Here is a 25,124-nt window from a genome sequence, read left to right as displayed (position 1 = left end):
CACTCAGAGTAACTTCTTCAGGCTGTGAATCCTCTCTTCTTCTCCGGCCTCCACTGCAGCTTCTCCAGGCTTTCCTGCAGCAGCTGGGCACAGCCTGATAAATCCATGTAGTGTAAGGACGAATAAACCTCATCCAGGCTCGCAGAGGGGCGCTGGCTCCACAGACTCAGCATCTGGTACTGCTTCTCCATGGAACCCAAGCCAGCCTCCAGCTCCACTCGCTCCATCTGCTGGTCAGTCACCGAGAGCAGGCGCAAGAACTCTTTCCATCTACGCAGGGGCACCTCCTTAATAATCGCATAGAGCACAATGGCCGGCCAGCGATCCAATTGCTCATCTTGTCTTTCAGCTAGAAGGAGAGAATCGGAGACAGAGGACAGTGGGCACACATAAAAACAATAATTGATGTTGGAATAAATCTAGAATTCTAATGCTTGACCACATGAAAACAAAGCTTTTCTTTAGACTAAAATATCTCAACTTTTTCTTTATTCATGCTTGAATGTGCAACTCCATCTTATAGGTTACAACACACTTTGAGCCACCCTTTATTTTTTATTTGATGCCAGGCAAAAAAATAATTTGGCACAGCTCAGCCTTTTCTTCCTGTTTCTCTTCTTTAAAAATAGCTTTTTGACAGCTATACTTCCATGGATACATTTTCTGATGAGGCTTTGGCCAACAGTAGACAGATAAACTGAGGGTCCTGATGCCACTTAGGCCTGCCACCGCTTCTTTTGTCCTCCATTTGTACAATTTTCTCCAATTCTATAACAACACACTGCCGAAATTGGCGAGATATGCCATGATCTTTGCAGTTTTCGTAAATGCTACAAAAAGGATAGGAAACAAACTATGTGTCTTTGTCACAAGTTGCTTGTGCCCAATTACCTAAAGATACCATATGAAATTGTTTCTTTTGTAAGTTGTCTGTTATTAGTAGATACAACACTGGTTCACCCCTTTGGTTATGTTCCCCAAAGGTTAATGTTAAGTAGCTAAACAAACAATATCTATATTTCATATATATAAATATATGTATCAAAAGAAAATTTATAAGTAAGTTTGGTTGCTGGGATGTACAATATAAAGGAATGAGGGATGGCTAAAGACTCATCATAATGCAAAAACGAAGCAATAAACAACGTCCATCCCCAGTTTTTGAGAAGGAATTCAGAGCACAATCCTCACTTCGGTACAAACAAGACCACAAGGGAGGTTTCACCTCAGCTTTACACAACAACATCACAAAATACAGATGCATATGAAGTTTTCCCAAAAGCTTGAACGTGCAACTTTGTTTCAAACTAGTTTTTAATGGAACAAATTGAAAAAGGGATGAACTGACAAAAAGACAAATCATGGTAAAGTGTGTGCTGATGATGTCAGAGGAGAATAGAGAGGGTGTATCATAACATGTAAGAGGGACTCCATTTCCTATCTGATTTGCCATTTCCCTTAATGTCGTTTTGCTAAACTGAAGCGAAAAAGTGAGGGCGTCCTGTTTCCTATTCTTCGGCTCGCGACACACCACCGATTGGAGATAAATTGTGTGTATAACACACTCAGTAGAAACAGTGAGAACACTGAAACTAAAGACACCGGAAGAATACAACACCAGTAATCAGATGGGGTGCTGCCATGACATTTGGTTTGTCTACATGATATAAATAAGACGTGGCAAACGACGTGACCTTTTCTCCAGACTTTTTTTATCCGGATTACCACTACAGCATCCTAAGACAAAACATTAAATTCTTTACAGGTGGTGTTTAGAAAATTCTTTAGATAGTTCTGACACTGAAGTTTTTAGTTTGCTTTAAGTTTGCGGCTTTCTTGTTCAAACCACTGAATCATTTTTAAATGTTATTCAAGTAATTTCAGGTTAACTGATATCAAAAGTTAAACACACCTCGGGTACAGAAAAAGATCTGTTAATCTCTTAAAATCAGAATTTCCTGCGTAGTTAACCTACTGAGAACCAATAGATGACAAACTATCCAATATGTTCATCAGATCAGCCAATAAGCCACTCTGATGGATCAGACTCTAAAAGCTTCCTGTGCTGGCAGTTAATCTCTCTGCATTTGAAACAAGCTTTCTGTATTCAATATGTCTGACTCTCGCAGACACTGAAGCTGGAGTCCAAGGACGTTTAAACACAAGAGAAATGTTTTCATCTCGGGCCAAAACGAAAACAATAAATTGAGAAATGCACAGTTATTTGCATCATTATAGTCGCAAATGTTGCACCTCTTTCGGAGTCATGGTGTTGTGTCAAAGAATTGAATCCTTAATAAACACTAAAGGACTTTACCGTGTGCTCATGCCTGTGGCTATAGCAACGCTTTTATCCTTTTAAGTGTATAATTCTTTGAGACAGATAAATGTGATCCCTTTAACTTGTTAGTCAATTTCTTATCCTGAGTGCAATGCCATGACTTTGCCCCTGGATTTTGTAAATATTATCTTTATAACATCTCTTCTATCTTACTAATATAAGGAAGGAAAGAGTATATCTCCTTCTGACGTTCTGATATTCCTTTGAAATACAGGATCAATGCATCACTTGTTTCTAGTCAATCCAGACATGCATGGTAACTCTACCTGCCTACTTAAGCAGGCGTTTAAAATCGTCTATTTCTGGTCCACTTCCAGCTCTCTTTAAAATAGAAGCTTGTTAACACAAAAAAAAAAAATCTTGATTTTTCTCTGTTTGAGAGCAGAGGGGGAGAAAGCGGTTTCCAGATACACCAGTTTTTCTATAATGCGTTTCCCTCTTATTACCCTGTGAGAATCCTACTATCAAAACGCTTGTGTGTGGTAGGCGTTGTCGGAGCAATGAATGAGATGAGCTCTGTAAAATAAAATAAAAAGATAACAAAAGTAAAGAGTCTCAGTGTTCCATTTCTGACATGGACATTTGAACAGTTTTATATAGGTTAGAAGCTGCACAGGCAGATATCTCTGATGTTGACCTAATTTCTTCTAAAGATTTTCAGGGGTTAAAACATCCTTCAACTTCCAGTTTATAAGCAACCCATCACTTACACCAGTTTAGGACAGCAAACTTGTCAAAATAACATATCATGCGAAGCACAAACAAGTCAAAAGCACTACTTAATCTTACCAATGTAGTTACTATTTGGCCAGTGGTGACTGATGTGAGCAGGTGGTTCCTGGAGGGGAGACATCATGGGGATTTCCTCATTAAATGTCTTGAAAGGACAAATAAGACAAAGAGAGTAAAACTCTTTCTCCAGCCATCTCTCTGAAGAGCAAACTTCTTTAGTCTTTCCTTTAAATGCCAACAAATTATCTTAGTCATTTATTACAGATTTAGCTCAGTTTAGGTAAACTATAAGATGTTATCAGCATTTCACCTTTGCTCTTATTGACCTTCACAACTATACGTGTGTCTGTGTCAGTGGTATCAGAAATTCCTTTCACTGTCTACCTATACTACTGCAACCGTTTGGATCTTTATCTAAACTGAACCCAAAGTACATGAAACTGAGCACAAACCAAAGTGGCTGGACTGCTGCCTTGATGACTGCGTTGATCTGTTAGGGAGGATGCAGATATGATCAGTGAGCTTCCTGCTGTACAGAGACAGGTTGGTGAGAAAGTATGTAAAGAAAAGAAAGAAAGAAAAGAAATTAAATGCTATTATAGTTCAGAGAAATCTGTGAGATTTGCATTTTAGTCACACACTTTGACATTATCAAATTTGTTCTTGTTCGGCATGTCTGGTTGTGTTGAAGCATAAGCAACGTAAAAATGAAATTTCAAACACCTATTCACTTATTATCACACAAGGAATAATACTAAAGATCTGGTAAGCCTCGGACAAGAGGGTCATTTTTCTGGAAGAATGACCCCTAGCTGAGTTTGATTAATCAGTATTGTGACAGAGGAGGATTATAATAACATATCATCGCCATGAAGTGCAGACCTTATGACCAAATGCTATTACTTTTTATGGAATATCTGAACACCTCCACTATTCAAAGTAAAGGTGTTGTGAAACAATGAGGTGTTCTGACCGTTGGAAGAACCAATGGATTTAGTCACGTGCCCCTAATGAATGGTTTCCACTGGTTGAAATGTTGTGCTTACCCACTCATCAACATGATGAATGAGCAATAGCATTGGTTTCTGAAATAGGAATCTAAATTCATCTGTGAGCAACAATTTAAGTGAATATTGTATTCTATTCATTTCTGGGTGGCTTGACATCAGTTGGAGTATCATGTTTTGTGTGCACAACGTTAATCTTGGCCCACTGAACTCTGATGCAGCTTTTGAGTTCACCTATGTTGATGTTTAGAGGTCTAACTTAACCTGTAAAGTAAATGTAGTAGAAGCAAATGTTGCATGAATAGACATTTTATCAATGGAATGGACAAACCGTCTGGGATGTCACCCATTAGTCTTTGAACTGCCATTTTGTAACCTTGATTTTGTTGCCATGCAGGCCTCCCTACAGCCACAGGTGACCACATTTGACCAAGAGGGTGAAGCTGGCAAGGGATCTTTGAAAGTTTATTCGACAAAAGTTTTCCTCTTTGAGGACATATCCGTTCAATTGCACACTAATCAGAAGGATGAATCTAGCAAAGGGCACCGTGATAAATCATGGGATTTACTGACTTGGTGTTTCATGTGAGAAATCGATGTTGTTGTTTTTGTATATATAAATATATATATATATATTTGCCTCCTGAACGCCTCGGGGTCCCCCCAGAAGAGCTGGAGGAAGTGGCCTAGCAATCGTCCTGTGGTAATACACTTTCAGGCACTTCCACAATGGCTTCATGCCTGACAGCGGATGGCTTCGTCCATAATTTTGTACAGTCTATAGTCAGATAAGTGTAATGTGTTCGAGTGATGTAAAAAATCCTAACATTGGCAAATAAATACAGCACTGGGAATAAATGTGCAAAGTTACATTCAACCACTGGTTACCATTGGATTTGGGGTCCTGAGCAGATGTTTCCGAATCTTTGTTTGCGCTCCAGCAGGGACAGCTGTCTTGGTTTCTGAGCAGGCTTCTGCTGCAGAGCAGCCACACCCAAAAGAGCACCAGAAATGCCGCCACACCAACTACCACGAGAACAAGCCAGACCTTTTCATTCTGTGCTGTAGAGACAAATAAACACTGACATGACTCTACTAATCATCACCTCTGCCATACAAAAATATAATATTATGAGAAAAAACATTAGTTATCTCTAGAAAACTTGGACAGAGTTCTAATTAGACCACCAAAAAGGGGCAACAATCAGGCACTGGTATCTTACAAAAATGTCCACACTGTAGCTACTGTAAAGCACGCTAGACTCATATGACTAACCTATAAACAAAGGTTGGGTTACTGTTGTGCTCCGGATTTCTGGAAATTGAACTGGAGTCAGAGCTGGAGCTGGAGCAATCACAGTCATAAAGTTAGTCAAATGGTGGCAAGAGAAAGAAAGAGAATCCTTCGGATTTACTCGTTTTGTTTTGTTGTTGTAGTTTTTTGCATTATTTTATTATGAAATGGTTCTTCATCTAGTGTAGAAATAGAGACAAATAAAGAGTGATTAACACACATAGCAAAAATAAAACATCTACAATTTTGCATGTATTTATTAAACCCACCCATTTATTATCAATCACAATATAGATGGAAAAGATGCCTTGCCTTGAAAAAGTATTGGCATTCAAGATGGCCTTTGGCATTCTGCCACTTTTTGTCATGTCCTGTTGGTTTTTCTTATGTTTTTGGTTCTGTCTTAGTGTTATTTTGTTGTTCTGCTTTCCATTTATTTCCCTTTATTCTTGGCCCCTAAACCAAGCACGGCACGAGAAATTGACAATACAAAACGTCAAAACAACAAAAGTAAGCCTTACACACCACCTACCGGCCGCCTACATAGTTCAGCGCTCGCGCGCTTAATGTTCATTTCTGAGGCCGCGCACAACTGTAATAACATTACAGATTGTAATGCAGCAAAATATCTAAATCTGATCTGACATTAGGAGTGAATACTTTCGTATCTGACTGATTAAATTGCTGGCCAAACCTTCTGTGGCTGCAAGAATGTCAGACATCTGCTGGAGATCAGATCTCCTTAACAAATTTGCACTATTTTTCTTCAGAGAACTACAGTCCTTCAGGCATATTCTTGGAGTATCTTGTGCAGAAATAAAGCCCACACAACCATATCTCTGGTGAGTCATTTTATACAGAAGTATTACTTTAAGACAGATTAACTTGAAAAATCAACCAATCCTTGCTGAATTTTAAAAATCATCCCATACTGACAATTTGTTGTTCAACTTCAATGAAGGTTTGTGATATTCTAACACTAATTTAAATATCATTCACTTACTTTTTGTAGACACTTTTACCGTTGGAGCTATAGATACAGATGGAGGCAGAGGTACGTTAGCGGCACATTTCTTCATGCAGTCTGGGTTTTCCATACATTCTTTACTGAAAAAGGATAGACCAATGTTACTAACTGAAGAAACTGGCAGCATAGTTAAGTGCCTTCATAGTTAATTGTAATTATACACCCATAGGAACACTCAAACAGTTAACGTTTGCTCTCATCACATCTGTTCATATTGATCACAGATAGATCCTACCCGATACGCTTTCAGTGTAAACGATTAAGACAAAGTTCATCAATGAGCACTGCTCACTGTGCTTTGATTTTCAGACCTAATAATACCTGCATACTGAGACTCTCAACATCCGCAGTAATGCTGCTCTGCACAGGTAGTGCTAGGCCCCTGCTAAACCACAGGAACTGAATGTTTTAAAGAGAGTGAAAAATCTCTGGAAAAATACAACTCATATTCTAAGAAATACACAGAAGACATGTACTTTGAAATCAGATGAGTCAAAGTAAACTGAATCTTTTGTCTTAAATTAGCTATTAAAGCAGTAAATTAGAAAAAAAATGGGGATGGAACAATAACAAGAAACAGAGCTTTTTTAAAAAAAACTTTTTAAAAAGGCTCACAAAATGTTATGTACAGTAAAGTCAACGAAATATGTGCACTAACAACTGCTACAGCAGAATATCCAAGACTTTATCAACTAATGCACTGTTTTACAAATTGTTCTAGGTGGTTTATTTACTAACTGTTGTGGCAGATTTAATGATGTATACACAAAACAACAAATTCATTCCTCTGGTCTGAACAACTCGCATGACATTTCTGATTTGTTGGGTGTAATCACTACAGTATCTATGCCGATTTTTGTTATCATTCGAAGGGGTTGTTTTTATTTTTCAATCTGCAGAAAATCCCAAGAAAACCAAAATGTAAACATGTGAATTTTTTTGCCACATTCAAAGTTTTAGTCACGTTTAGACACATCTTAAGATCTCTTACCTCAAGTGTCCCGCATTGTCTCGAACTAAAAAAAAAAAGAAGAAACAACTGAATAGATGTATTTGTTTGATTGAGCGCCAATCTAGTGCTTTGAATCTCTTGGCCTTTTCTCACCTTCTTTACAATTTTTGCAGAGAGCTGAATTTGAATCTGAATAGAAGTGTCCTTCTTTACAGTCACATCTGGCATTCGTGTCAGAGGAACAGTTTTTTGTTTTCACCTCCCAAGCTGGGGGGAAAAAAACAGTGTTTATGTATCAATCTATAGCACCGACAAACAGTTCTGACATCATTTCACGTTAGAAAGTTAGAAAAACAGGATTCAAAGACAGTTTTCACCAGTTTGGCACAAAGCAAATTTACCTATGTAAATTGGTCTCACTTTATCTCACTATGGACAACCTCAGATACACAATTAACAAGAGCCATGTAATATTTACATCTCTCTTTGCAGACAGCCTTATTCAATCCCAGAATGGCTTTGAAGAGATAAAAGATCATCATAATATTAAGCTCATCATGAAAAGAGGGTGGGTGTCACAAAAATGGCAAAAGAGAGCATCGTGTTGTACAGTGTGTGTCTTAATAACCAAAAATGTTCATTTGATTTCAAAGGCTTACATATTATTGTTTCATATTATTACATAAACTGACATTATGTGTAAAAGTCCGTGGTTGCTGAGCAGGATACTTACCACGGCAATTGCGACACCTCATACATTCATCGAGGCTGTTTTTTTCGTCAGTGTATGTGTCATCGCCACATATTTTACATTGGCATTTTTGTGAATTAAATTCACAATCTCTATGATGTCCTGAAAGAGAGCCAAGAAAAAGAGAATGGTTGTGATTCAAAGTTAAGTCCAAAATAACTCCACAACACAAGCCCGATGATGCATTCTGTTGTGAGAACTTACCAGCTGGACAACCATCACTGGTTTGCTCTGTCACTTCAGCGAGACTCTGTTCACTGGAGACGAGGGCAAGAATCAGCGGAACAATCTGAAACAAAACATTCAGAGTTTGATGCTCACACAATAACGAGCGTGATATTCAGACACTAGACCTTACACAAATCTGTTTGACCGGCTGAGGTGTCAGTCTTCAGAAGACTGGGAACAATATTTTCTATACACAGTTCCACAAGAGATTGTAAAAACCATTCTGCAAAGACTGGAGATGAGATAAAGCTTCCCTCTCTTCAAAGGTCACATTTTTTTCTCACTCAAACTTGTAATACCTTTTCCCCGAGGAAGACGAGGAGCAGATCATGACACAAAATGTGATAATTGAGAAAGAGCTGTTTTGCATTTATAAACCTAAGCAGGACTGGTCATTGAAAGATCGCTGCTCAGTGAAAGCCAAGGTGCTGACCTCTGAGCGCAGAGATATTGGGTTGGAGTGCTCTCAACAACAGCTTTTTACCATCTAAAAAACATTGCCAGAATCAAAGGAATAGTGTCTAAACCAGACTTGGAAAGACTGATCCATGCGTTTGTCTCCAGCAGGTTAGACTACTGTAACGGCCTGCTCACTGGGCTCTCTAAACGGGCTGTAAGACAGCTGCAGTACATCCAGAACGCTGCTGCCCGAGTCCTGACTAGAACCAGGAAATATGACCATTATTAGTCCAGTGCTCAGGTCTCTGCACTGGCTTCCTGTCGCTCAGAGAATAGACTTTAAAACAGCTCTGCTTGTGTACAAGTCTCTTCATGGTCAAGCGCCAAAGTACATCTCTGACATGTTAGAGCCATATGAACCAACTCGGGCTCTGAGAACCTCAGGGAGGGGTCTCCTGCTGGTGCCCAGAGTCAGGACTAAACAAGGTGAGGCTGCGTTTCAGTTTTATGCTCCTAACATCTGGAACAGTCTTCCAGAAGATGTGAGACAGGCCTCAACTCTGACAATGTTTAAATCCAGGCTGAAAACAGTTCTATTTAGCTGTGCATATGACACCTGAAAGTATTTCATCTACACTCTTCGCTTTTAATTGAATGAATTAATGATTATTTTTTTATGCTTTATGGAATGATTTTATTTGCCTTCTTGTGATTTTATGTAGCTGTAAAGCACTTTGAATTGCCTTGTGTACGAATTGTGCTCAAATCGTACAAATAAACTTGCCTTGCCTATTAATCTGCCCATAGCGAGGTTCTTCTTCCAACGATCCTTGAAGCCTAAACAACAACTCATGGATGTTAGCTGTCCAATCACATTGAATACAAATACACTCCATCTGTCTGCTGCCTTTGTAAAAATCCTTATAATTTATATAGAAATTGAATTGCTTGAAATTCTTTATTCACAACTACACTGTTTGCACAATTATTGGCCTTATCATTGTGTCTATGAATGTCTTCCAGCTCCAAACCGTTAAAAATCTTGAATGCATCTTGGATTCAGTCATTTTCCTGTAATCTGTGTTTTTGCATTCTGATGTGATTAACATCTGATATCAACATGTGCACTGTTATTAGGCAGTTTCATCACTCGGTAAAAAAAATTGAGAAAAATTGTCTTTTACATGGCAACCAGACATTTTGTTGGTTTCATGGACAGATAGGGTGAGCGTTAGCCTTGCTGGAGCACACTGATAATCTTGTAGCTGGATGGGCGGCACTTAACAGATACAAGCCAGTTGAAGAGGGGTAACCGTATGGGTTGTAATCATTAAGTAAAAAGATTTTTGAGCCTTTTCATGGTAATGATTGAGGCGCCTCTCATGAGCCTTTGCCCCCCCCCCCCCCCCCCCCCCCCCCCCCGAGTGCAAACAGTACAATTTAAGATGGCCATGATCTTGACAATACTCCCATCAAACATACTACTTGGCTAACCAGCAAAATCACATTTATAAAATTTAAATATGTTCTCTTCCCTTTGGTCTTCTGTGATAGTAAATCAAACGAAATATCTTTGCGCTAATATGTCGTGCTCAAGATCAAACCCTTAACAAAAGACTCACCCGAATTGAGACCAAATCATTAGTTTTTAGATTAAACAAGTTAAACGATGATTACCGGTAGCACAATTTAATCTATTGACATGTAAAGTTTTTTACATCCATGACAGGAAAACCCATTCATCTTTAAATCCCCCCCCTCCCCCCCCCCTCCCCCCAAGTGCTTTATGTCTCCAATTATCACACCACAGAGACTATGTTGTGGAGCAATCCATGAGGAGAACATTTTAAACTTTAGCATTAACGTCTTCATGAACGGAACCTCAAGAATGGAAATGCATCTACCAGTAACGACAGTGGCATGACTCACCTTCACTCCAGAATATATAAAACAAGCATTTTTGGAAAATGTTTAGAACTCAAAATAACAACATCGTTCACTGACCTCCTGAAAAAAACTAAGACCTGTATGTTTGGTCACTTTGACGGTTGTTCTTCAACCATCCATTAATGAATGTCCACCCAACCATCCTCCTCATAAAACACCCCAATGATGCAAATGAAACTGGAGTGGATTACTTACCCACACAAAGTCCATGTCAGGAGCGCAGACCGTGAAGAAGTCAAACAAACAACTTCAGACAAGTGATAGTTTCACTCATTTGAAAAAACACACAAAAAAGAAAGGATTTCAGAAGATTAGTTGTCACAACAAGTGGGTCATGCCAAATTTACTAACAGGCTGTAGCATTCTGACAAACTCTTCTGTAGATTTCCTGACTCTGACACTGAATTAACTGCTGAATCTAGGCTATTTTCGTGAGTGAGTTTGCGCAGTTGTGGGTCTAAGCTGTCACTTCCTAGGAGTCTTTAAAGAAGTGATGCGAGAAACAGGAAACAGAATGAGATGACACGAACAACACCACCCCACACACGCACGCACACACATATAAGCACAGTCACAACTGTTGGTGGCGACGTCAGCACACAAGTTCCTGCAACCAGATTTCTCTGATAATTCCACTGAATTTTTGTGAAAAGATGTGATTCAGACTTAAGTGACATACAGGGAAACGTACTGCATTCTAGGTTCAGATTTGATGATGCTGACGGTTGAGCTGTCTGAAGAAATCTTTTGTGTCTCTCGGAAATAAACATTTCAAATAAGACTAAGTAGGCGCCAAAGCAAAAATAGAAAAAAGCAACATGTCAGTTCCTAATGAGTAAAGTGAATATCAATAGCTATCAATGGCTCTCTTCACAGGTCTGAGCACACATGCTGCAGTTAGCAGAAATGAGCTCCAGTGAGGCTCCACTGCAATACTGTTTCAGTGAATGTAGGGAATGGGGGAACATGCTCAATGTACTGTAGAAGAGATGTGCTGTGCGACTGGAGGAATGTGGCGAGAAATGTACCTTGAGACTGTAAACAAACTGTATAAATGCAGTCTAGTTACCATTACATACACAAAAAAAAACTACCTTGCACTTGATTGTTCATCCATTAAATTATTCATACGGTGATCAGCCAGAAAACATCATGACCACAGGCAGGTAAAGTGAAAATTTAGATATGTTTTGTGACAGTGGCACCAGGCAGCAAGGATTTATCAGACAGCAAGTGGCCATTCTGTCCTTGAGGCTGGTGTGGTAGAAACAGGTCGTAGCATCACCACAACTGCAGCTGTTGTGGGGTTTCTGCAGTCTACACTGGTCAGGACCAGAAAAAAAAATCCGTCCAAGAACAGAAAAGCTCTGTACACTAATGTAGTTGCTCAACAAGTTACTGCTGGCTCTCAAAAGCTTCTTTTACACATCGGTTTCACCTTTATTACAAAAAATAAATAAAACATCCTTGTTAACTGTTTCTTTGCATAACAGAGGTATCTCAGCACTGCATCACTGTGTCTCACACACATTTGTTTCCGACCACAACATACCTTCATAGGTCAAGTGAAGTCCATTCCTAAATGGGTCAGAGGTGTTTTGGAGGTAAAAAGGGGGACCTACTTAATGGTGAGTGGTCATAATGTTATGGCTGATTGGTTTATGCATATAACGTGGAAAAACAGGTTAAATTTACGACTGTATGGAACCTGAAATCAGACAAATCTGAGATGGGATGGAAATTTCATGTTATGGTAATAATAACAAAAATAATAATGATAATAAAGTGATGATTCTCACATTTATTTTGACCCTTATTTCCTTTATTTATTTGTCAATATGAACCCAACATATTTCATTCATATTTTTTCCTGTCATGTTAGATTGAATTTGTTCAAATGCGACCGATTTTTGCGTTTGAGGTCCGCAACACATTCCAAAAAAGGATAGTGATGAGATAAATGACATGAACATTAATAGTGATAACAATAATGTTCAAAGAGGTGACGTCACCATGTGATTGTAATCATGATTTGGAACTAACTTAGTCATTTATTTCCTTTTTTCATTAAAATGTTGATATTCAAAAGTGAAATAAGTGTCGGGAAATGTGTTGTTGTATTTTAAAAGTTAAAGTTAATTGATCGAAAATGAAAATGAAATAAAAAACCTATGCTCTCTATGTTTCTGACACTCACTCACTGCACTGAACACTCAACTGATGTCAAGCATTAAGTAACACAAGTAAAGAGATAAACCTCTTATTTTGAGTGTCATGCAAGCGCATGCCTACATGGTGAGAGCTGATAACATTTAAATGATGGTACACAGTAGCACAAAGTATTAAAGGTATTGGTGACAACAAAGGTACAACTCACCTATAAGAGAACACTTGCTTCCTTGTATTAATTTGGCTATGTTGAGCTAAATGTGGTTGGGAAAAAGGAAAAGGGAGAAATTGTAGAATTCCAGTTGGAACATGTGCTTATAATAATGTCAGCACAGTTCAAATATCTAAATGTTTGGGTCGGAAAGCGCTGACGCATTCAAATATTGTCTATTTAACTTTTTTTCAATACGGATAAATACTACTGAGGTGTCTCTCACACGTGTGATTCATAACTTCTCTCACTTTGTTCATAAAGCTCATGTCATTCCATGTAAATATGTTGTGCGTTGGAGACATGCCGACCAGCAGCTCTTCGGTTTTAGACAGGACTAAAACAATATTCCTGATTTACAATGGAATGCTGTGAAAACAATCAGATACTGTCACAAAACCGTATTCAGTCCCTTTATCCTTACCAATATAAAGTGAGGTTTGCATCGAAACCGTGGACAAAACATAGAAGCTGTGGAAAAAAACACTAACTTTAGGCCTTCTGGTAGAAAAAAACCCACAGCACTGGCTCTTTATTTATCTCCAAAATATGTATATTAATTACAAGCTCATAGATTTATTACATTAATTTCAGCATCTCTCCTTCTCCGCTGGTGCTCTGCGCATGGAGGCAGGTCGATAACCATTAAAGAACCACAGAGGGGAATGGAGGCTGAGACTGAGAGTAGGGCTGAATAGTTTGTTTTGCTTAAGAAGGTCTTGTCTGGTGAAATAACCTGAAAGTGGCGGCCATGATGAGATCTCATCTAAATGCCAAGAACTTCAATCACTGCTTTATCATCTTCTTTAGCGTAGAAAACACTGGACCATCCTTTATGAAAAGAAAGAAGTTTCTTGGCGTTGCAGCTCTCAAAACTATTCTCGATTTATTTTCTTTTTTTTTATCCACTCGGGCTAAATCAGTTTTTTGTACATAAATTTGAGGACTGGACGGGGGGGGGGGGGGGGGGGGCACCCAGTGACAACATATTTCACTTTTGCTACTTATTCTTCTCTTTTCTTATTTATTTATGTAATATTTCATAGCACATTTTGTAATGTTGATGTATCCTCCAAGTATTCCTTTATGTGTTTCATTGGGGTTAAGGAAAGCAATTTGGACAAGTTTTTTTGTCTGTTTTTTTTTTTTTTACAGCTTCCAGATTGGAAGAGTAAGTTAAAAAAGATGGCATGTTGAGTGTGAGGCAGACTACGTGTGAAACATGGGTTTATAAATGTTATCTACTGGTAACTGGTACATGTCTGCAATGTACTGTAGACAATAACTGAAACTCATGGTGTGTTTTTGAGTTTGCACAAAGCTCAATCCCTGTGTAGAAGTTTAGCTGAGACACATGGGAGACACATGGGGGGGTGTATATTCACTTACTCATTTATTACTGGGATATGTGAAAAGCTGAAAATAATTCGATATACACGCTTTTGTGTCCTTTAACTCCAGTACAATATGTCTGCCCATTTCTAAACCTGTGCAGAAAATGCTCAAATTGATGGTTCTAAATTCACGACAGGACATTTAACCCGTTTTCAGCATTTATTGCAGCAACAACTCCCTTGTGCAGCTTTCTAAGACTTCAAATCTCACCGAGGCCTTTACCTGGTTTAAAGTAAAGAACCTGATCTGTTTCCTAGCGAGTGCACGAGGAGATTTTTTGAGAGGAATGCAAGTGCGTTTAAGTTTTGGGTCAGTTTCAGTCTGTTCTGCAGCAGACTCAATAACACGATGCTCTGAGCTCATGAAATATCATGCATTCTGCAGATTAACGTGCCTAATGTGTGTCGGAGCAGCTTCGACATTTAACACCCTGACGAGAGATTTTATTTATTTATTCATTTCCTTTTTTTTTCTCCGTTTCTCTCGACGGGTCAAGTCGGTGTTTTTTATCGCGCTCCCTAAATGTCTTTGTACGAGCGTTGCGCGTTTAGGCAAAACGTAAATTCATCCTCCTCTGCGGAATCTGCCCGACTCAATCCAACCAAAGAGTTAAACTCATAAGAACGGTCAAGTAAACCACCGTGAAGCACCTCGCGGTAAACGTAAAGAAAACGGAGCCGTCTGATCAAAAAATCCGAGGCAACATTTGCAGCTTCGCCTGCTCTGCTCTGCGCTGCGCTGCGCCCGCAGCAGCACCCAGAAGTGAACAAAGCGACCCGGAAGCGGTGCTCCGACTGGAGGCAGAAAGAACATCAACCTTTTATATTATAGCAGTACTCGCAAGACAATATCTGCAACCGGGACACAAGGTATTTATGCATGTCTTTTGCGTGTTTTCGCCGCTGTGCGTTTCTCCGACAGACGGTGAGCTTCGCGGATGCGTGCATTGTTCGCAAAATGCCATTTCTGCCCTTTGATTCGCCCAAAAGTTACAGAATGTGAAAAAAGCACCAAAAGTGCAATTTTTTTTTAAAGATGGCCAAGCGTCTCTCGGAAGGTGATGCCCTGTGTGCTGGGGATATTTTTTTGGGGGGGTGAACGCATCGACATGCTTTTTTTTGGAATCGGCGCAATGAGTCCAGCTTGTCCGTTTCCGTGCTGTTTTTTTTTTTTGGCGTGTGTGCGTGTGTGTGTGTGTGCAGGGCATGGTTGTTGTAGGAAGTGTCAGTTTTTTTAAGAGGTGGGGAGGCCGGGCTATTCAAACCTGCAATTCGCCGTAAACAATCATTCGTGCCTTTGACATGATAAACACACCTTTGTGTCCGTCCCTCGGCCGCTTTCTCCCCCCTCGCGCAACATCCTCCCCGCGACAAGATGTTCACCGCTCCTAAAAAAAAAATTTGGGGTCTGCAGAATATGGCGTCCCGCCTTATAAAAATAAGGCTGCCATTTTTGTTTCTCTTTTGTCTGGAAATGTTTTAAGAAAACTGTCTGAGAATGTCTGAGTCGCACCGGGAGGCTCGGTCCTCCCATCAGTCCGCGGCCAGAGGTGCTCCCGGACCGCCGACATGTCCGAAAAGTCAAAGAGGGCAAAGTTTTCGGGGCTTTTTTTCCTCCATCGCGTTTGTCTGAATTTTTAAAGCGACGGCCACTTATTTTTCAGGAATTCAGACAAAAGGGGGCAGAGGAGCTTGGAGCTAAACGGCTATGGCTCCGTCAGGCTAATGTCTTTTTGGTTTTTTTTTAGAAGAGGAACAGGCACCTCGAGGTGACATTGAGAAGGTGGAGTTGCGATCATTTAGATCATTTAAGGGTGCGACTGTGACACATGATGGGAGGGAGGGAGGGGGGGCAGTCGAAAGTGAGTTATAAGCATGAAATGAACGCGGCAAGTTTTTACACAGTTCACCCAGTCAAAAATCCAGTCTTTATTACTTCATTATTACAATATTTAAAATCGTGCTATATCTCGTGCTCAGTTGCGAGCGCAGGTCCTTACACAGATCTTGGTTATTTAAAAACAAAACAAACAAACACAGAAAGTCCACTCAAGACCCACTCACTAGATTTTTCCACCTTTCATCTGCCTCCTCCTCTGGGGATGGTGTTGTTCAGTTGTCATGGAGATGGCCCTTCCATCATGAGTAAACTTATCCTGAGGACTGTGAGGCGTAAATGAGGTATGGCAAAAACCCAGAGAGTGGGCCTAGAATTAAGATTCTAAATGCCAAAAGTAAAGCCTGATGGACACTGGATTTTTGTGACTATGCTTGTTCAGATTTTTATGGCGTCAAACTTGAAGATGTTGATATATGTGTGAATATTTTAATATATATACATACATAGTTGTACAAACTATATTTTGGGTTATACTGAAAATAAGAAAAATAAGTTATACGGCCATCTCCTCCGCTGTAAAGCATCTTCTGCTACCTGTGCTGCAAGGTAAAATCATTTCTAACTTACTTCCATTAACAACAAGATAATACATGCAGGTCAAATGTCACACTAAAAATCGCTGAATTAGCTTAGAATTTTTGTGTTAGAAGGCAGAGAGAAACGCAGAAAAATGACCGATCGTCCATGTCTGCAGCCACCCTGTAGGTTTCATATTAAACTCATGCTCAATGCTTTATAATAACATAATGCTGCATAGGCGTGCATACAGGGCCAGATAGAAAAAATTCTGAAAACTAATTTAAGCCTGACCGAAAACGATGTGCGATGCATGTGGTTTGTCAGCTCTAACTCTCTCAGCCCAGGTTTTTTTTCCCCCTCCTCCTTCTTCTTTTCAGAATATTTAAACATGTCACACATCCTGACAGACATATCTTTTGTAGGACAACTGCTGCTTGAGTAGAACTTTTTAAAATATGACTAAAATCAATATCATTCCCTTCAGGATGGCGGAGCCTCGATTTAACAACCCGTATTTCTGGCCACCGCCACCATCCATGCCAGGCCAGGTAAGTCATTCCCAACATGTAATCACTGTGGCATTTATCACCTTTGATTTCCATCTTTGTCCATGTGTGAATGTCTTTTCAGCCGTTCAGCACCAGTTGGTTCACAGAAAGAAACCCTCGGGTTGAGAATCTGTCGCAGCGTGTCACTGCAGATTAAAAGAAATTAAACTTGTCGCTGTCTTTTGTGCTGCGGTGTGTTTTTCGGGGGGGGGGCATGAATGACATTCACACACGGTGGCTGTTTTCTGTTGAGCATGACCCGTTAAACTTTTCAGCTGGATAACCTGGTCCTCATCAACAAGATCAAGGAACAGCTGATGGCTGAGAAGATTCGACCCCTGCACCTGCCACCTACCTCCAGCCCCTCTCAGCAGTCTTTGCTCGGGCCCACCTTGTCCCCGGACGGCAGCGCTCAGCATGGCATGTCGGTGCCAAAGCCTCAGCCGCAGCAGATGCCTGGCCACCACCCACAATCACAGGCCTCTGGACAGCCGGACATCGCCCTGCATGCTCGCTCTGCCTCCAGCTCTGGACAAGGTACTGTCATCCATTTGCAGTATTTGGGCCACTTCCTTTTAGAGTGCAAACCTGCATTTTCTCATGTGCATTTTCAGGCATCAGTAACAAAACTCATCACACTGGCAGGACCGTGGGAACTTTTCCAACCATTGCCCATTCATTGCTGAATTATTAAATAGCTACAATGAAGTTAATGCGTGATCAAACTGATACATGATACACATGTCAAGGTCTGGGGCTGACTTACTTTGACGTAACTTTAGATGAAGACCTCAGTTTGGCCGTTTGATGCATCAAATATGGAGACACGAGCACGACACAGTATCAGATCAGACTGAATCAATACACAATTCACGGTTTTACTGACTAAATACTGTCATTTCACAATTTCCAGATGGAAACATGGACGACAAGTCGGCAGTGAAGGCCAAAGGATTATGGGAAGACTGGCACATGAGACAGCTCAGTGAGCAGCCTGGCCGAGTCAACCATCGATCAAGTACTGCATTTACTTGTTCTGTTGGCATCAAACAATCCGCCTTTGGTTTTACCTCAATCAACAGCCCTGTGATAGGTCATTGCTATTATATCATTTCTACATTAAATGTATATAAATTGTCATGATTGGGGTACAATGAAGGACATACAGTTCATAGTAAATTATTTTAGAATCTGATTATTATATTATATATATTTGGGGAAATAATCCGAAGCCGCTACATGACTGGAATAAAAGGACGTGTGTCTACTGAAAAAGGTCAAACTGAATAGCATGAATTTGAAACTGGAGAGTGAGTATAAATGATTGAAAACAGCTTTGAAGCCACTTGTGTTATATATAATTGTCTATGTGCTAATGTAATTCTGGTTTCCAACTGCACAGGTCTCGCACCTTCATCTCGACCCGACAGTCACAGCACCTCAGAGGCCCTGACCCCCACGACTCCAACCTCCAGCAGCCAGAACCGCCTGGGTGGCGCTCCCTCTCTGAACATCATCTCCGGGCTGGCCAGTGGTCCTGGCATGGACCACATGAAGGCCGGAGGCCTGGCAGGACTCTTGGGTCCCCCACCAAAGGCACCTCGGGGCAGAAAGAAGATTAAAGCAGAAAACCCATCTGGGCCTCTTCTTGTGGTGCCGTACCCCATCCTCGCTGACCAAGGCTGTGTCACTATTGCACCCAAAGAGGGAAAAACCTACAGGTTGGACACAAGGAGCTGCTCCTGTTGTTTTCAAGTTTATAACTGCTTCATGTGTTGGGACGGGGTACAGTATCCAGTGCTGATCTTAAAAAGGAAATGCATAGATCTAATTGTGGTTTGCAAAGAATCAACAAGTTTATATAGGCAACCGGGTTATAAGCAACCTGTAGATGGAGATGTGGTTCTCACGGAGACATCGGTTCCCACGGAGACATCGGTTCATGCTGAACGACAGCTTCAGTCTCCACGAGCCCAGATAAGTTGGAAATAGAGGAATGACAGGAAAAGTGTGATAACAAACTTGATGCGATGTTAGGGATGGGAATTGATAAGATTTTTACAATTCCATTTTCGATTCTGCTTAACGATTCGGTTCTTTGTCGGTTCCCTTATCGATTCTCATTTGGAGAAAAAGGACAACAAACCGGTCGATTAGCATCAACTTTGTTTAGTTTAGAAGTAACACGAGTCATGACCTTACAAACCCAACAACGGTGAGGTCCACATTGGTCTATCATGGCCTGGGTAATTTAACTCTTCCCTGCTCTGGTGAAAGGAGAAGCTGGAGGTAGACGTGAACTGGGGGTAGCACCACCAGCCTCTGGCTCTGAGCCAGTCAGGCTCTGCCTCTCATGATTTCATCTAAATGTAATGCCTGAGAAGGCATTCATTTAACCTTAACCATTACTAACAGCAGGTTTTACAATGAGGCAAATGGCGCTAACATGATAGGCAGTGTTTGTTAGTTAGTTAGTTACCTGCAGTGTTAGCCGAGGACATGCTAACGTTGCTAACGTTGCTGGGTTCAGATTCACCAACGGTTGTCCGGAGCGGATCGAAAACGCGACATTCATTCATAGTTATTGTGTGTTGGTAGTATTTCCTCCTTTTGATGAAATATTCACTTTGCAAGTTGCCCTGTTGTCGTCTTTTTTCAGGGATGTGTAACCAAACTTCCGAGCGTTTGTACCGCTTGGGCGCCATGTTGACTGTTTACTGCTGGCTGCACTGGACTCGCCACGCAACGTTGCGTGGTGACGTCATTCGTGTCCAGTGGAATCGATAAGGGAATCGTTTGCAAAATCGCAAAACGATTCCAAGGAATTGAAACACTGGGAACCGGTTCTCAACAAGAACCCGTTTTCGATTCCCATCCCTATGCGATGTGCATCATCTTCACAGAGCATAAACCTAAGTAAAGGTCAGAGATGGGACAGGACCCCTAGAATCTGGGTGGTAGAGCTGCTGGATGTGTGCTGGCAGCTTTTCTCGAAACAACCAGGAAGATGAGGTGGTGATACAGAGAATGAGTTAGAGATATACATCCTCAGTTTGGCTTGTTTCTGTAAGCTCCCACTGAAGGGTCGTTCTTTCAAAGGGGGGTCGATGTGTTCCATGGTGAAGTCATTTAGTAGGAAGGAAGAGAGGGCTGAACTACAAACGAAGCATTTCAGGCAGTCCAGGAGCACCGTTCTCTCTCAGCACAGTTGCATATACTGTCGGTTACAGTTCAATTGTGCCATTTAAGCGGACCACCGTTCTTGTCCAAGTATACAGTGGATGGGAGAAGAATCAACATATTAATTGAAGTTGTCTGTTTGGGAAAACATAAAAGACATTGGGCTGAACTTTCTCTGTTTGAGATTACTGTACATTTAAGTACAGCTGAAGTCTTTAAGTTACTTGAATGGTGATTTGGTTCGATGGTGCTGCGATTCTAAAATTAACATTTTATTAGAGCAGAGCAGCAATCTGGAAATGTATTAAGTGTTCGTGAGTTGATGTGTTGTCCTAACGAGCTGATTTTCATTCACGATTTCTGGCTGGTTTAGCTATCTGACATGAGAAACAGAATAATTTGTGAATAAAAGGGGAAAATGCCAAAAGGCATCTTTTGTCAATTTCTAATAGCTGTTATCTTATAAGAAAACTGAGCCAGATTAAGGATGGGAATCTAATTCACAAGGCGTGGCTAATACGTGGCGCTTGCACTGCTTTGGTTCTGGAATATCTTTCAGACATGTTCGATTCGCTTTGTCACAAAAGTGGCTGAACAATGCTGGTGGCTTTCTACAAACTTAATCTTAACTCGTCCGAAACCGTATTTTTCTGTCCCCTTTTTGTCACCTAGATGCAAAGTCTGCCCGCTCACCTTCCTAACAAAGTCAGAGATGCAGATTCATTCCAAGTCCCACACAGAGGCAAAACCACACAAGTGTCCCCATTGCTCCAAGACATTCGCCAATGCCTCGTACCTGTCCCAGCACCTGCGCATCCACCTGGGGATCAAACCCTACCACTGTTCCTACTGTGAGAACTCATTCCGTCAGCTGTCACACCTGCAGCAGCACACCAGGTGGGTTTTACTTCAGGAAATAAAATAATCACACACCATAGAGTTACAGCCACCTTACGGCCTGTTTTATAACTAGAAATGAGGTCTTAATCGTAGAAATGTTCTTTTGAGTTTACTTTCATAAAGTCCTTTCTAAGGTCACCATAGTCTTGGACATATATGAACTGCAATACCCCGAGTAGTCTAGACCATCTGAGATCAAAGATGTTTTTTTCATTCTATTGTGGTTTAAATGTGAACTAAATTAGCTAAAAAGTTCATTCTGTTGTTTCATCTCGTATGCGACTTTTTAGGTCAATGTTTCCCAGTCCTGGTCCTGGGGAACCCTGGCATGTTTTAGAAACAAACTAAAAATAAATAAATAAAAATAAATGCAGGGAAAAGTGTCCCTTGGACTAGAAATGTAAAATAATTGTTTTCGGTGGTTCAGCTGCTGTGAGCTTCATTAACGAACCTGTCGGTCCCTTTTCTTTCGCTACAGAATCCACACTGGCGATAGGCCTTATAAATGTGCTCACCCTGGATGTGAAAAGGCTTTTACCCAGCTGTCTAACCTCCAGGTTTGTAAGAACTCCTCTCTACTAATGCTCGTGCTTTTGTTGCTTGAATGAATTGTAACCGCAGGATTCAGAATTACAAATGTTTAAATCAAAGTTCCAGTGTGCAACAGGTCGAAGGACCTATTCAGAGATGCTGTTATATGCCAAACTTGGTATCATTAAAAACTGCATGAAATGTAAGAGCTGTGAACAAGTAAAGCCAAGTTAACACTGGACAAGTTTTTCAGTGTCGTCAAAGCTTCTCATATGATTGGGAGATTTGTAGTGTTGGTGGTATTCAAATTACTTGGGTGATCTACATCAGAGTCACACACTACAAGATTTTTTTCCAGCCTGAACCCCTGACTCATCTATCTGATCTTTATCATGCAGTTCCAGTTGTCATGCTGACAAGCTTGCTCTTGTCGTTAGCATTATCTGGTGATTCAGTCCGTGTTACTCACCTGGTTCTCACCTGCTCTGATTGGCTGTATTTCCTCGCCCCACCGACTGCTCCCGTATATCAAAGCTAGATAATTGGCCAGAGACTCGGACACGTCCGTGAGCCTCTCAAATCAGGTTTTTTTGGAAGCATTGACACGTAGCGATTAAATGACTGTCGAACTGCTGGTTTGCCTGGGATCCGACTCATTTGTCTACAGGCTTCACCTTTTGTCCGCGACGAAAGCAGACCGGGCTTAAAATCTTGCGAGTGTGAACTTGGCTTTGTGACAATATCTCGAATGGACTGCTCTTACTTAACTTTTGTCTGCGTCTTCTCCGACAGTCTCACCAGAGGCAGCACAATAAAGATAAGCCGTATAAATGTCCCAACTGCTACCGTGCCTACTCAGACTCCGCCTCGCTGCAGATCCATTTGTCAGCACATGCCATCAAAAACGCTAAGGCCTACTGCTGTAGCATGTGTGGCCGGGCATACACCTCAGTGAGTAAACCACAGTTTACGTTTGTTTTTCTAGACATGCAACATTTCCCCGATGTGTCATTAGGCAGACGTACTTAACATATTGCTGATAAGATGGTGTTGATGATGTTCTGTCATCTTTGGAGTAGAGGCAGTCAGGTTTCCTGTTGATGAACATTTAACTTTGTGGCATGTTCTTGCCCTTTGTTCAAACTCAGAGAGAGGAAGTCAACTTATCATTTTAAGACCTGGAAATACCAAGTAAAATGGACATTGTTTATACTGATCTGTTCAGTATTTTTCCTAAATAAATGACAATGTTTAAAATTGGCTTGTGAGTAAAAGTGTCAAATGTCAGTACGCAGTAATGTCAGTCATTCATTTCCTTCTGGTGTGTTTTCATGTCTTTATAGGAGACCTACCTTATGAAGCACATGTCCAAACACACAGTGGTGGAGCACCTAGTGAGTCACCAGTCACCCCAGAGGACCGAGTCCCCCACCCTCCCCATTCGCATCTCCCTCATCTGAGCGCCCTGGATGTTCAGCAGTAAGATTCAGGAGTCGGCGTTCAGCTGGAGCTCATGAGGCCCTGCACCCACGGCCACCTACATAAGGCTTACATTAGCATTATGACCGCTGACATAAGCATTCAGTGTTGGATTCAGTAAACAGACTGCCTCCATATGACTTGACTCAGGCTGTCTTGTCAAAAATGAGCACAGTGTTTTTTTTTTTTCTTGTTTTCTTTTTTCTTTTTCGTGAATGTAACAATAGAGCTTGATGTTGTCCGGGCGGATCGAGCAGCAAAGAATGTCTTGCGTCAGATTCAATAAGCACTTTCGTAAGCGTCATGTAAACCGCTGGATGCATTGGCCATTAAAACTATTTTAGCTGATTTAAAAAAAAAAAAAAAAATTAAATATTATTATTATTTTATTTTTTTTCTCCATTTAATGGGTTTCTAAAATGTGCCAGACAATATTTACCCTTTTAGATAATTGAGAAAGTTGGGGAAAAAAAGGAAGAAAAAAAAAAAAAGGTCGCTGGGTGTATTCTGGAGACATCCAAAGATAATCTGAAAGCACTTTTCAGTCTTGTGGTTTTGACACAAATTGTTTCAATCTCGTTGGATGGAAAAATGCCAGAGGGCATTACTTGTGGCAGCTAAGAGTACAGACTGAGTACAAATAGGAGTCTTCTGTTACTTTCTTTTCTTTTCCTTTATTTTGTCTTTTTCCTCACATTTCTACACGAGGACAGGGGCCATCTTGAGTTTGACGAAAGGCAATCGGGTTGATGACAATTGAAACATTGAATGATTGTATTAAAAAGCTGAACTTTTGACTCTTGGAAAGAAAAACAGAGCAACACAGAAGGTAAGATAGCTAAATATTTAGTATTCCCCCCCCCCCAAAAAAAATTTGACACTCCACATTCACCTTTGTGTCGCCTTTATGATTTAAAAACATTTTAAAAAACAACTTTTTTTCCCACCCAGGTGTTCTCGTCGCAGGGGTTAGTGCCAAAATACGAACTTCTTTGAGGTTTTACAGAGAAATCAGATGGTTTTAATGGTGCATGTATGCGTTCCCAATTCATTTAAGCTTGGAATATTATTAAGAATTTGAAATATATTTTGCGGAGTTTGAATATATTGCACATTGTGTCGGGTGTGGGTTGTACTCTGCTCAGCCGGTTTTTAAAAAAAAAAAATACATTTAAGATGAAATAAAGGTTTTTACTTGTAAGTGGTTGATTTTAAATCCACCCAGTGGACCAAAATGTGACGTTATGTACAGCTACTCTGACCCAGTAAAGTTTTGTTTTTTTTCTTTTTCTTTTTTTTTTCAAATCAGAAATAAGCTTTACCCATTTGGAATAAACTGCAGTATAAGTCATATTCAATAGGCCTATATTATGTGTGTATGCAGAGGTGAATCCTTGCCCCTTTTTTTCTCTTTGGTATTATTTTTCCTGTCCACAGTATTGTTTGTTGTATTTTTACTGTAACTGTAACCTCTGAATGGTACTAAAAGGGTTCCCTGTATTCTTCAGGGCACTTCGGAAAAAAGGTGCTGCGGCCAGACGTTACGTTTGAGATGGAACTGAGAATAATGTAAAATACATATACAGTATATAGTATGTTTTCAAAAGAATAAGAA

The 25,124-nt window shown here is 40.5% G+C and overlaps 2 protein-coding genes across 5 annotated transcripts; one reads left to right on the top strand and one right to left on the bottom strand.

The window, feature by feature from the left end:
- Nucleotides 1-17: 17 nt before the first annotated feature.
- On the bottom strand, nucleotides 18-11,207 carry LOC142390118 (tumor necrosis factor receptor superfamily member 1A). Its single transcript, XM_075475488.1, has 11 exons — nucleotides 10,874-11,207; nucleotides 8,309-8,393; nucleotides 8,087-8,206; nucleotides 7,507-7,620; nucleotides 7,393-7,417; nucleotides 6,378-6,481; nucleotides 5,357-5,425; nucleotides 4,969-5,142; nucleotides 3,526-3,602; nucleotides 3,131-3,218; nucleotides 18-349 (listed from the first exon to the last, which is right to left on the bottom strand). Exons 1-11 carry the CDS (start codon nucleotides 10,886-10,888, stop codon nucleotides 18-20), a joined length of 1,203 nt encoding a protein of 400 aa, XP_075331603.1. The 5' UTR covers nucleotides 10,889-11,207.
- A 3,980-nt stretch (nucleotides 11,208-15,187) lies between these two features.
- znf362b (zinc finger protein 362b) lies at nucleotides 15,188-24,364 on the top strand. Of its 4 annotated transcripts, none has more exons than XM_075476475.1 (9): nucleotides 15,188-15,322; nucleotides 17,356-17,419; nucleotides 17,695-17,956; nucleotides 18,333-18,437; nucleotides 18,822-19,140; nucleotides 21,272-21,496; nucleotides 21,978-22,056; nucleotides 22,823-22,981; nucleotides 23,374-24,364. In XM_075476475.1, exons 2-9 carry the CDS (start codon nucleotides 17,357-17,359, stop codon nucleotides 23,488-23,490), a joined length of 1,329 nt encoding a protein of 442 aa, XP_075332590.1. In that variant the 5' UTR covers nucleotides 15,188-15,322; nucleotide 17,356; the 3' UTR covers nucleotides 23,491-24,364. The 4 variants fall into 4 exon arrangements, with proteins under 4 accessions (XP_075332590.1, XP_075332589.1, XP_075332588.1 ...); XM_075476474.1 differs by having other exon boundaries at nucleotides 18,333-18,512; XM_075476473.1 differs by having other exon boundaries at nucleotides 15,204-15,322; nucleotides 17,722-17,956; nucleotides 18,333-18,512.
- The last annotated feature ends 760 nt before the right edge of the window (nucleotides 24,365-25,124 follow it).

Source organism: Odontesthes bonariensis, chromosome 10 (genome assembly GCF_027942865.1).
Source record: "Odontesthes bonariensis isolate fOdoBon6 chromosome 10, fOdoBon6.hap1, whole genome shotgun sequence".
Lineage (NCBI taxonomy): Eukaryota > Metazoa > Chordata > Actinopteri > Atheriniformes > Atherinopsidae > Odontesthes > Odontesthes bonariensis.
The sequence above is the reverse complement of the archived record's forward strand: the minus strand, read 5'-3'. Positions and strand labels throughout refer to the sequence as shown.